Raw genomic sequence first — 12,985 nt, 5'->3', positions numbered from 1 at the left:
TGTTATATTTAAGAAAATTTTCCTAAAATTAAATTATCTTAAAATTTTGAACTCTAAAATACAAATCAACATAAATAATAAACTTAGGGGTTAAATAGTTTTTTGTTCTCCAATATATTTATATTTAGAAAGAGGACTAATTAAGTTGGGTTGAGGTATATAATCTTATATTTTATTTGTTTTTATTTTTTGTTTTTCCTTATTTGTGTGTTGGTTTTCTAAAAACCAGTTTTCCATTCTTACTTTGATGATAAGAGAATAGTGGCGTCCGAACTTTCAATAGCTATATATATATTTTCTTCAATCTTTTTACATTTTTGGACATTGTGGACAAAATTTGTATTTGTCTTTTTTATATTTTTAGAATAAACAAAAACTATATTTATCATTTTAATTTTAAATTTGTTTGATTTAACTTTAAAATTACTTGATTTCTAAGAAAATGGAGAACAAAAAAGTTCCACTCATAACTATTAGAAAAATTAGGTTTGTAAATAATTTGGCAAGCGAGAAAATTGAAATATACAAAAAAATATTAATATCTAATAATAATTGAAATACTCCTATTATTCATTTACCTCAATTTCATCCTAATTATCATCAACTATAATTTCCCTCTGCTAGAGGGGGATACTATCACCGACTATGGTGTCTATCTTCGTCAACCACCACCACCAAATATGGCGGCGACCACTATTGACGATTGACTTTAACAACCAACTTCGTCATTCATATGGATTATCTCCAACAAAACTCTCTAATGACAAAGATCGTTCATGCAAAAAGAAGAAAAACAAATTGACAATTAAATTGTTTTAAAATAACTAGTTCGCAATGTTTGGTAATCATCATTTGTAGTAACTTAACATAATAGAAATACTTTTAATATATAGCAAAACCTTCGAGATAAGTCAATGCCGAATAAACTAAAAAATCCTTAAAATCAAAGAGATCTAGAACTTGAATTTATATCTTTTAGGGAGTTTTGATTTTAAAATTTGGTGGAATTTTATTCTAATTTGTTTTGGATTTATATTATGTTGTGATAAAATTGGTGTGCGAATTGAAAAAAAATGGAAAGACAGAGAAAAAAGAAGTCATCCGGTGTAATTATTGCTTAAAATTGGTGTGTTTTTCAAACTTAAAAGTTAAAAAGGAAAGCTTCAAACTAAATCGACTATACTAATGGTAGAATCATTTTAAAACTTTTTTATATATCTTGTTAATTCAACTTTTGTTAAGCTAAAAAATAATATTTAAACAAGTGTTTGCGTTTACGATATTAAAAGCAAAGGTATATTATGAAGTGTTTTATGATTTTAGGATATATTTAAAAACTTCCTAAAAAATTTACTATTTTTTAAAACAAAACACAAACGATAAATGTATTTTTTATTTTTGGTAAATCATTCTAAATGAATACTGTTTAAAATATTTACAAATATAATAAAATATTATAATATATCTATGATAGATCATAATAAACTATTATATTTAAATTAATTATAGTCTATCAAATTAATTAATTATAGTACGCTGTGTTATTTTATTATATTTATAAATATTTTCTTTTAGCTTTTCTATAATTCGTATATTTTAAACCAAATGAAATGAAACATTAAAGTTTTTTTCTAAAAAAAAATTGATGTCATAAAGTTTTTTTAAACACAAATTACAAATATTTTTTATAGTTTAAAACAACATTAAATTCTAAAAGAAAATGCAAAAGGGCAAAGTTTTGCAATGGCATTTTCATCGATTAGATGCATGAGAGGTTTTAGGGTTTAAGAACAAACTCCAAGCCGCTCAGTATAACTCATCTCTCACTCTCGCCTCCATTGTTGAGCTTTTCTGAGTTATTCACTCCCGATATCATCTCACCATGTGGGCTCTTCGTAGAGCTTCTACTCCTCTCAGGTATTCTTCTCCTCCTCCTTTATCTATTCCCCTTTTCTTTACACTACACCACCATGTTGTAAGAAGCTTGAGAAGAAAATGAGAAACCCTTATAATTTGAGCATTTTTCTTCTTATTCTAATGTTCTAAACATGAAACCTTATAAAAACAAATGTTCTAGGCATGAAAATTTCTACTGGCAGTTTCCAGAACTAAATCATTATCAATCATCCGAAGGACTATTTTTTGTATGATTGTACTTCTGTATGGATATACTACATGCATGAACGTGTCTATTTGGTGGGGAATCTATGATACCTCTAACTTTTCAGGCCCTTTCTGTATGATCTTTGTGTTCTCTTTTCAGGAATCATGGGTATAGAGTAAGAACTTCATATGTCTTTGGCAAACTAGAGGTACCATATTTTGGGGAAGGAAATATAGCTGGTTTTGGAACCACCGCTACTTTATCCGGCAGATTCATTTCTTTTGAGAGAAATAACCTTGCAACATGGCCGTCCTCTGGGATTTATATCAGTAGTCATGGTCTGTCTACACAAGCTGGTGCTGAGAACAGTGGGGAGGAAGATAATGTGGAAGATGGATTTTCCGAACTTGATGAAACACATCCAACCACTAGATCAGAAATTTCTGACGACGATGAGAATGTTGTTGATGATGGGACTCAAAATGAACTGGATTTACCTGAGGGAGAAACTGAACTTGCTGAAAAGATATCTAGAAAATGGGTTCCTTCAGAGCTGAACGAAGCTATTTGGAATGCTCCAGCTTTATCTGTCACTAGTGCACTTGATAAGTGGGTCAGTGAAGGACACGAACTAAGCCGGGATGATATCTCTTCGACCATGTTCGGTCTTCGTAAACGTCGAATGTTTGGGAAGGCTTTGCAGGTAAATTGACTGGATGTTACTTTTCTGGCAATGATTTTCATTTGTGTGACTTGTGGTTTGTAACTTATCTCATTCCACCTGGGATTTGTGGAACACTATATAAGTTTATGTGATTACTTGACACAATTTATTACAGGATAGAAATGTTGGTCAATTCGTAGAAAGTACAACGATCGATTGTATTAGGGTCTAACCAACAGAAAATGATTGCGAGATATGTTTTTTAGCCTTTTAATCAGTAAACCTGCATACGACGATCAGTTCTTAAGAACTACCATTATCAAATATTTTTATGACAAAATTGTTGAAAAGGCCTTCAGTATTCCAATGGTACTGGTGCCTCTTACCAAATTTTAGGTTGGTTTGATGTTTGGTTGAGCAGAATTGGAAGTGGAACTGCTTCCAGTTTATTTGGATCGTCATTTATATATTTTGGCCCTATAAAAGCTACGACAAACATGAAAATAGTTATGCAATTTTTGTCATTGAAAATTTTTGTAGCTATTGTGTGGTAAATATTTCCCCCTATTTTTAGACATTCGTTTGTTATTTCTTGAACTCATCGCTTGCATTTCTGTATGAGTTTCACAGTTTTCAGAGTGGTTGGAAGCAAGCGGACAACTCGAATTTAATGAAGCAGATTATGCTTCTCACCTTGACTTGATTGCAAAGGTACAAGGTCTCCATAAGGCAGAGACTTACATTGCTAAAATCCCAAATTCCTTCCGGGGGGAGGCGGTGTACCGAACTCTTTTAGCTAATTATGTGCTTGCCAACGATGTAAAAAAAGCAGAGGAAGTATTCAACAGAATGAAGGACCTTGAATTCCCAACGACAACATTTGCTTACGACCAGATGCTTATTCTTTACAAGAGGATTGACAGGAGGAGAATAGCCGACATTTTGTTGTTGATGGAGAAAGAAAATGTCAAGCCTCGTCCGTTTACTTACAAAATCTTAATAGATGCTAAAGGCCTTTCTAATGACATAAGTGGGATGGAACAAGTTGTTGATACAATGAAGGCTGAAGGAATTAAACTTGATGTTGATACACTTTTACTATTAGCTAAACACTATGTTTTAGGTGGGCTTAAAGACAAAGCCATGCCCATTTTAAAGGCGACGGAAGAAGTTAACTCGAAAGGTTCTCGATGGCCATGCAGATATTTACTTCCCCTTTATGGGGAACTCCAAATGGAAGATGAAGTGAGGAGGCTCTGGGAGATCTGTGAGCCAAATCCTCATGTTGAAGAATGCATGGCTGCCATTGTTGCTTGGGGAAAGCTGAAGAACATCCAGGAAGCAGAGAGAATTTTTGACAGAGTTGTAAAAACATGGAAGAGGCTATCCACAAAACACTATTCTACCATGATAAAGGTTTATGGAGACAGTAAGATGCTGACGAAGGGCAAGGAACTAGTTAATCAGATGGCAAAGAGCGGTTGCCGCATCGATCCGATGATATGGGATGCAGTTGTGAAACTCTATGTGGAAGCAGGGGAGGTAGAAAAGGCAGACTCTTTCTTGTTTAAGGCTGTTAAACAATACGGGATGAAGCCATTGTTTGACTCATACAGGACTCTCATGGTTCACTACGCAAGGAAGGGTGATGTTCACAATTCGGAGAAAATCTTTCATAAGATTAGACAATCGGGTTACCCGACTCATTTCGGCCAATTTGTAACTCTAGTACAGGCATATCTTAACGCCAAGACTCCGGCCTATGGTATGAGAGAGAGAATGATGGCAGATAATGTTTTTCCAAACAAAGCTTTGGCCGGAAAATTAGCTCAACTTGATTCTTTTAGGCAGACGGCAGTGTCAGATTTGCTTGACTAAGAAATATAACTGGTTACATTTGGAATGTATTAATACCCCACATTTTCGCATTGATCTAGTGGCTGCGATTTGTTGGATGAACGTATATGGCTCTTAGGACAACGAAATTTCGGAATTGTATTCTGTTGACCTGTGTTAATTAGTTTGTAGTTTTTAATCTGTAATTTTTGTCTAGTTTAAAAAATGTTTTTAGTTTATAAAAATAGATTTATTTTAGGTTTACAAGTTTCTAATAGTATTTTATGTTTGATTTTTTAAAAATAGTCATAATATCTAAAATTTTAAAAAATAGATTTAAAGATGGGATGATTTTTATAAATTATGCTTCTAATAAATGTTATTATTATATAAAATAAAAGTAAAAATTATTTAAAGACTCTTTTAAACCTATTTTTGAAAACTCAAAAACTAGAAATGTATTTTTTGAAAACATATGGAACAAATGAGTTTATTTTATAAGGATTAAAAAGATCTATTTTGAAAACTCAAACATGAAATGTACATATTCATCTAAATTTCCTAAATATGTAATTTTTACCAGTTTATATTATTCCATTGAAGCAAAACTTTGATCTTCCAAAAGCTTAGAAACTGTTGTTATTGTACATCCCCAACTTTAATTTGTCAAATGATTCAACAAATGTCTTTCCGGCTGCTTTGTTTTTGGATTGTGGTATCCAAATTTTGGGAATTTCGACAATATTGTTTTCATATTCTCGAGACTTTAAAAGTTCGAAAATATGATCATATGAAGAGGTCTTAAATTAGGGGGTCATGTGTTCAATACACGGTGGTTACTTATCTAAAAATTGTAGAGTTAGGCAATTTCATGAACTTAGTCGAGGTTTGCGTAATTTGGTCCGAACATTCATATATGAAAAAAAAAAAAAAACATAAATACATTATGTCGTATAGATAAAATGGTATTGTAAATTAGCACAGTTAACAATACGTTCACAGATTAATTAATGAATTTAAAGAAAGATTCAGAGATCGATTTTAAAAGGCTAAACTACTGTAAACATTTTTTTTTTAAAACAACATAATGGTAAAACATTTCTTTTTCCCATCTTTCTGTGTTTATAAATAAATCGATCACTTTATTATATATAAAAAAGTGTCTTTGTCAATGTAATGCACAAAAGAAACACTAAAAGTAAATAACAGGAAGTGATTTTTGAAATTATTAAAATCAGAAAAAGAGTAATTTAGAGTAATAAAATTTAAAATATCTATGACGCGTATAATAAAATAAGAAAAGCTCAAATGTCAATCACTTTTTCATAAATTCAATATATGTCCTTATGATTTATTAATCCCGACCATCTCGATATAATTAAGGTCAGAGATCAAATAACTAAAGGCAGAAGTTTTTCATATTTGAACCTCTCCAAGTAATGTATGCTCGAGATCAAATAAAATAAAAGGCATAATTCTTTCATCTCATGTCATATTGGTGCCACTAAGGTTCGAGATCCAATAACTAAAAGGAGAAATCTTTCATCTTGAAGCATCTCGGTGTAACTAAAGCCTGAGATCGTGTATCTTAATCTACACGATCGTTTAAATTTGAAAATCATCGTTTAAAATGAAGTACAAAATCGTGTAAATCTACATTTCTATCTTTCATCTCGGGTCACCTCAGTGCATTGTATGCCTGAGATTGTGTATCGCGTGCATGTGGTCGATTATCACATGTTGACTGAGATAATCTTAGTATTTTATATCGTGGGTCTGTGGATTTTTTTCCGTTCAAAATTATCCATAGAGTTTAAATATTTTGTTGATTTGTTATATTTTTTTTTTTAAAAAAATCCCCTAACAAAATTAAATCATTATCACTATGTTTCCAAAAATTAATATTCTTTCTGTTTATGTACACCACATTCACATCCTTCTTTCACTTTAGTTATCTTCTTACCTCAATACATGACCTTATCATTTTCCTATTCCAACTCATGCACTAAGGACATCTTAGAACTTAAATTTATATAATTTAGGAGATTTTAGATTATATTTTATTGCGATAAAATTGGTGTCAATCGAAAAAATGGAGGGGGAAAAAATCACAAAGGACAAAATATATTTGTAGCATTTCGGTTATATTTTATTATGATAATAATTTATTTTTATAGACCAAAGTGAAGGTATATTTTGAAGTGTTTCTAATTTAACATTTTTGGTTCCTAAAGTTTGAAAAGTACTCTTTAATATTGAAGTTTTAAAAATGGTTTAAAATAGTTTTTAAGTTAACTTGACCATTAGTTAACTAACGAAAAAATGGCATGACCAAATGAGGTGGCACGAAAAATTTACCAATTTTATACTACTATTTAAGATTTATCGGCTTTTTCCACTTCAATTGCTACTTAAAATAATTGGTTCCCTCACCAACGATTCTAGTGGTTGTATTTTATATTATTTGATAGAAAATCTAAAAATGGTTTGTCCTTGTATCCCAAATCTCAATCCATCCATAAAGTCGGTACTAGAATTTCAACGGTTTATTTTATTTTCCAATATCCTCATCTAATTTCAAATTGGGGAGATCGAAAGTTGAATATCTCATTGTTTAAAGTATTCCTCATTTTCTGTCAATTAAACCTAGTTTCATTTAGAGAATACAAATGAAACTTGAAAAGTCAAGATAGAAATTGAGCCTCGTGATGACAATGATTTACGAAAAATGACAATGGTGCTAACACCGTCATTGAATCAACAACAAGGTAGTGTGATAAGGAGGCATGACATCCATTGCTTACACCCTCCTGAGTAGGAGATACAAGAAAGAAGAAGGAGAAAAGTGGAGAGAGAGAAAAACATAGTTCCCAACAAAAAAAAAGATTATTAAATTAATATATTTTTCAAGTACCGGTGAAAATAGCTACATAGATCATTTAAAATGATTTTCCAAATGTCATGAACGAAAGTATTCATTTTGAAATTTTAAAACTTAAACTTAACGGATCAAATGTGTAGTCTTTTGTTAAGTATATTTTAAAAAACTTTTAAAAAACTAACAAAAATAAAAAATTTGGACCAATTACAAATTGTCACTTCAATTACGAAATTAACTATAAAAAATACAAAAATTAAGACTAATTGAAAAATTGACATCTTTCCCAAATTAAAATTGAAAACATAAATTAGCCAATTCTAATGATACACTTGTTTTCGTTTTTATGACGATGAATCAAGTTAATTATGTTGATTCAATTAAATATTATTTACTTAAAGTAAAGTTCAATTTAGTCCAAGAATAAACTTAATTTAGTCCAAAAATAAGGTTAGCGCAATCCCTAAATAGTAGCATTTGTTGAATCAATGGGTTTGGTGTATGGACCAACTAAGCTCAAACCCATAAAACTTACAATAGAACTCAGTTCTGGAGAGAATTCTTCGAAGAGCACACACATTCTTTCAAGACTCCAACTTCCAGATCGGAGCAACATCAAGAACACGTGCTCAAACGAAACACAGAGAGAATTAGATCGACACAAATTCAATTAAATTTCTCTATAAAATAACGTGTGAACACACTCATCATTAGTATTTTAATTTTTATATTATTTATTAAGTCTAAAAATACTTTTATTATTATTATTTTTACATAAACTACATTGTTTTAAAATTTTAGGAGCATTTTTTATAGTTTAAACAAAATTAAATAAAGTCTAAGAAATAAAATAAAATAAAATTAAAATGCAAAAGGGCTAAGCGACGCAAGGGTACTACGGTCAATTACACGACGGGTTTTAGGGTTTAAGAACAATCTCCGTGCCACTCCCATTGCAACCAACACATCTCTCACTCTTCCTTCCATTGTTGAGTTCTTCTCAGTTCCTTACTGCTAATATCGACTCACCATGTGGGCTCTTCGTAGAGCTTCTGCTCCTCTTAGGTGTGCTTCTCTTCCTTTATCTATTCGTCTCTTCTTCACACTTCACCTCTCTGTTTCTCTACCTTACATACTTCATTCAAGAACAAAACTTTCAGTCTTCTTTTTCGTTGTTAACTTTTGAATTCCTTTCATGTGTTCTGTTTTTCAATGACACTATGCATCAACAATCTCCTTTCTTGCTTCTGGTCGACTTTCCGGTGCTTATTAAAGGAAAAAAAAAAAAAAGAAGAAGAAGTAAAGAGTTCTGCGTGATGCGTTCTGTTCTTGTGGTTACCTTTGCCTTCCATTTCTGTTTTCTTTAGTAGGTTCTTGCTTGCTTTTGATTGATATTTTCTTTTGTCTCCTACGGATAACTTGGTCCGAGTGATGAAATTAGAATCAGTGCAAAACGTCGATACTGGAATTGGGATGTAAGATCTTGTAATATTGAGAAGAAAACAAGAAATACTTGTAATTTGGACATTCTTCTTCTTATTCTAATGTCCTAAACATGGAATTTTGAAATGGCAGTTCCCTGAAACAAATCATTATTAATCATCCGAAGGACTGTGTTTGTATTTATTTATTTCCGTATACATTACTACATGCATATACGTGTATATCGCGGTGGGGAAGGTATAATGCCTCCAACTTTTGAGACCCCTCTCTGTAAAATCTTTTTGTGTTCTCTTTTCAGGAATCAAGGGTACAGAGTAAGAACTTCATATGTCTTTGGCAAACTAGAGGTACCATATTTTTGGGAAGGAAATGTAGCTGGTTTTGGAACCACTGCCGCATTATCCGACAGATTCATTTCTTTTGAGAGAAATAACCTTGAAACTTGGCCGTCCTCTGGGGTTTATATTAGTAGTCACGGTCTATCTACACAAGCTGGTGCTGAGAACAGTGGAGAGGAAGGTAATGTGGAAGATAATGAAGAGGAACTAACTTCTGGATCAGAAATTGATGACGATGATGACGTTGATGATGAGACTCAAAATGAACTGGATTTACCTGAGGGAGAAACTGGACTTGCTGAAAAGATATCTACAAAAGGGGCTCCTTCAGAACTTTTCAATATTATTTGGAAAGCTCCAGGTTTATCTGTCCCTAGTGCACTTGATAAGTGGGTCAGTGAAGGAAAAGAACTAAGCCGGGCCGATATCTCTTTGACCATGCTCTATCTTCGTAGACGTCGGATGTTTGGGAAGGCTTTGAAGGTAAATTGACTTTGATGTTGCTTTTCAAGCAATGAAATTCATTCATGTGGCATGATGTTTGTAATTAATCTCATTTCACTTGGGATATGTGGGACTCTATATAAGTTTTCTTGATTAGTGGACACAATTTATTTCAGGATAGAAATGTTGATCAAATTTTATGAAGTACAATAATCAATTGTAGTATTATGGTCTAGCAAGCATAAAATGGTTAAGCAATTTCTGACACTGAAGATCCATCCGTTAGGCTTGAAATCAGTAAATCCAATTATGTAGATCAATTTTTAAGAAGAACCATTATCAAATGCTTGTATAAAATCTGTTCTGGCCTATAGCATTCTAATGGTGTCGGACCCTCTTACAGAAATTTTAGTCGGTTTGATGTTTAACTGCTGCGCCAGTATATTTGGATCAAAATTATATATTGTTGGCCAAAAGTCATTACTGGTATAAAAACGGTTATGCAATTTTTGACACTGAAGATTTTTCTGGCTATTGTATATGGTAAATATTTTCTCCTATTTTTAGATAAGTTCATTATTTCTCGAATTCATTTCTGGCATTTCTGTATGGCTTTTACAGTTTTCAGAGTGGTTGGAAGCAAATGGGAAACTTGTTACTGACAGAGATTATGCTTCTCAGCTCGACTTGATTGGAAAGTTACGAGGTCTCCGTATGGCAGAGAATTACATTGCTAAAATTCCCAAGTCTTTCCAAGGTGAGGTGGTATACCGAACTCTTTTGGCTAACTGTGTGATGTCCACCAATGTACGAAAAGCGGAGGAAGTATTCAACAAAATGAAGGACCTTGAATTCCCCATCACAGCATTTGCTTGCAACCAGTTGCTTCTTCTTTACAAGAGGACTGACAAGAAGAAAATAGCCGATGTTTTGTTGTTGATGGAGAAAGAAAATGTCAAGCCTTCTCCGTTTACTTACAAAATCTTAATAGATGCTAAAGGCCTTTCTAATGACATAAGTGGGATGGAACAAGTTGTTGATACAATGAAGGCTGAAGGAATTAAACTTGGTGTTGGTACACTTTTACTATTAGCTAAACACTATGTTTCAGCTGGGCTTAAAGACAAAGCGAAGGCCACTTTAAAGGAGACGGAAGAAATTAACTCCAAAGGTTCTCGACGGCCATGCAGATTTTTACTACCCCTTTATGGAGAACTCCAAATGGAAGATGAAGTGAGGAGGCTCTGGGAGATCTGTGAGTCAAATCCTCATGTTGAAGAATGTATGGCTGCCATTGTTGCTTGGGGAAAGCTGAAGAACGTCCAGGAAGCAGAGAAAATTTTTGATAGAGTTGTAAAAACAGGGAAAAAGCTATCCACTAGACACTATTCTACCATGATGAACGTTTATAGAGACAGTAAGATGTTGACGAAGGGCAAGGAACTAGTCAATCAGATGGCAGAGAGCGGTTGCAGCATGGATCCGTTTACATGGGATGCAGTTGTGAAACTCTATGTGGAAGCAGGGGAGGTAGAAAAGGCAGACTCTTTCTTGGTTAAGGCTGTTCAGCAAAGCAAGAAGAAGCCATTGTTTGCCACATACATAGCTCTCATGGATCACTATGCAAGTAGGGGAGATGTTCCCAATGCTGAGAGAATTTTTGATAAGTTGAGAATATTGGGTTATGTGGGTCGATTCACCCAATATCAAACTCTAATACAGGCATACGTTAATGCCAAGACTCCAGCCTATGGTATGAGAGAGAGAATGAAGGCAGATAATATATTTCCAAACAAAGCTTTGGCAGGACAGTTAGCTCAAGTTGATTCTTTCAAGATGACAGACGTGTCCGATTTGCTTGATTGAGAGATATAACCCGTTACTTTTGGTATGTATAAACTCCCCAGATTTCAAGTTTATGGTTAGAATCATGTATTTGTTCGTTAGTCTGGTGGATGCGATTTGGTAGATGAACTCATGAAAGTATATAGCTCTTAGGACAAAGAGATTGCAAAATTGGATCCTGTTGCACCTATGTTTTATTGTCCAATTTTTTCTTAGAGCTAAAAATGGTTTATTATTGTATGTTTCCCAACTTTAATTCGTCAAATGAATTCGACAAATCTTCTGACTGCTATGGTTTTTTTTTTCTTTTTGGGATTGCGGTATCCAAATTTCGGAAATTTTGACCATAATGTTTTCATGTTTTCAATGTGTTCAAGTTCTGATATTGAAAAGTGTAATGGAGTTTGAATATTTTAAGACAGGATTATAAATATATATGTGTGTGTAAAAACAGTATTGTATTAAGAAGTTTGATTATAACATAATATTCCATGTAGCAAGCTTGATTTACTATTGTTGAAATTATAATGTATATTAATAACATAATTATATTGTAAATAATATGGTATTTGTAAATTTATTACCATGCACGATCTATAACATGTTACAAACCATGGGTGTGTGATAGATGAGGTATTGATTCAAGAAAAAAAAAAGGTTATAATTGATTTTGTAAAATTGATTTTTAAACAATCAAATTTTATGTCCGATATCAAACTCATATATTTAAAATTGATTTTCTATTATTATGTTCGGTTTCAATAGTCAAATTTGAAATTATGCAATTATTAATTGTATTTTTTATTTGATAAATAATTATGATAAAAATCTTTCTATTTATTTTATTTTTTTTTATTTGAAAGTTTACAATATAATGACAAACAGAGATGTCCATTTATTTTAAGAATCTCCGATTATATAGGACCGAGGACAAGGAATATATTTCTTGGCCCCGCTCCGACCCCTGCCGCCTCATCCTTATATATATATATAAATATTTATTTATTTACTTATTTAATAACATGTAAAAGATTAAAAAAAAAAAGAAAAAAAAAACTATTTTGATATTCTTTATTTTCCTTTTTTATCTATTCCATTTATTTATTTTTTTTCCTAATTTTGTTTCAATGTTGGGAACAAAAAGTATTTATATATATTGCGCCTTTGACTTATAATTCGTAAACTTTTTGATAATGAGGTTAATGTTGCTAAGGCACACATTCTAGCTTATGAGGTTCCATCAGCCAATGGAAGATGCTGTCTGGTTGAAATTGTGTTATTCACTAATCAGGAATTGTCATCAACATATTGCATGATCTCTACCCTTTCACTTCAACTTCCTGACAAGTAAGTCTTACTTCACCATCCTCATCTCCATAAGCATTTCCAAGAAACCGCTGCTTTCTCGACAACGATTTTTTAAAATTATATAA

The 12,985-nt window shown here is 32.3% G+C and overlaps 2 protein-coding genes across 3 annotated transcripts in view; both read left to right on the top strand.

Annotated features, from left to right (window-relative positions):
* The first annotated feature begins 1,719 nt into the window (after positions 1-1,719).
* The window catches only part of LOC103486880 (pentatricopeptide repeat-containing protein At1g80270, mitochondrial-like), a 35,750-nt gene continuing 24,484 nt past the window's right edge, over positions 1,720-12,985 (top strand). Inside the window, exons 1-3 of one of the 2 annotated variants that reach the window (XM_008445031.3) lie at positions 1,720-1,917; positions 2,264-2,807; positions 3,399-4,810. In XM_008445031.3, coding sequence (XP_008443253.2) covers positions 1,883-1,917; positions 2,264-2,807; positions 3,399-4,646 — 1,827 coding nt within the window. In that variant the 5' untranslated portion in view covers positions 1,720-1,882 and the 3' untranslated portion in view covers positions 4,647-4,810. Of the gene's footprint in view, positions 1,918-2,263; positions 2,808-3,398; positions 4,811-12,985 lie in introns of those variants that run through there. The other variant, XM_051083969.1, reaches the window with a different exon arrangement.
* LOC103486882 (pentatricopeptide repeat-containing protein At1g80270, mitochondrial-like) lies at positions 8,389-11,844 on the top strand. Its single transcript, XM_051083973.1, has 3 exons — positions 8,389-8,547; positions 9,224-9,746; positions 10,329-11,844. Exons 1-3 carry the CDS (start codon positions 8,513-8,515, stop codon positions 11,571-11,573), a joined length of 1,803 nt encoding a protein of 600 aa, XP_050939930.1. The 5' UTR covers positions 8,389-8,512; the 3' UTR covers positions 11,574-11,844.

Source organism: Cucumis melo, chromosome 4, assembly GCF_025177605.1.
Source record: "Cucumis melo cultivar AY chromosome 4, USDA_Cmelo_AY_1.0, whole genome shotgun sequence".
In the NCBI taxonomy this organism is placed as follows: Eukaryota; Viridiplantae; Streptophyta; class Magnoliopsida; order Cucurbitales; family Cucurbitaceae; genus Cucumis; species Cucumis melo.
The sequence above is the reverse complement of the archived record's forward strand: the minus strand, read 5'-3'. Positions and strand labels throughout refer to the sequence as shown.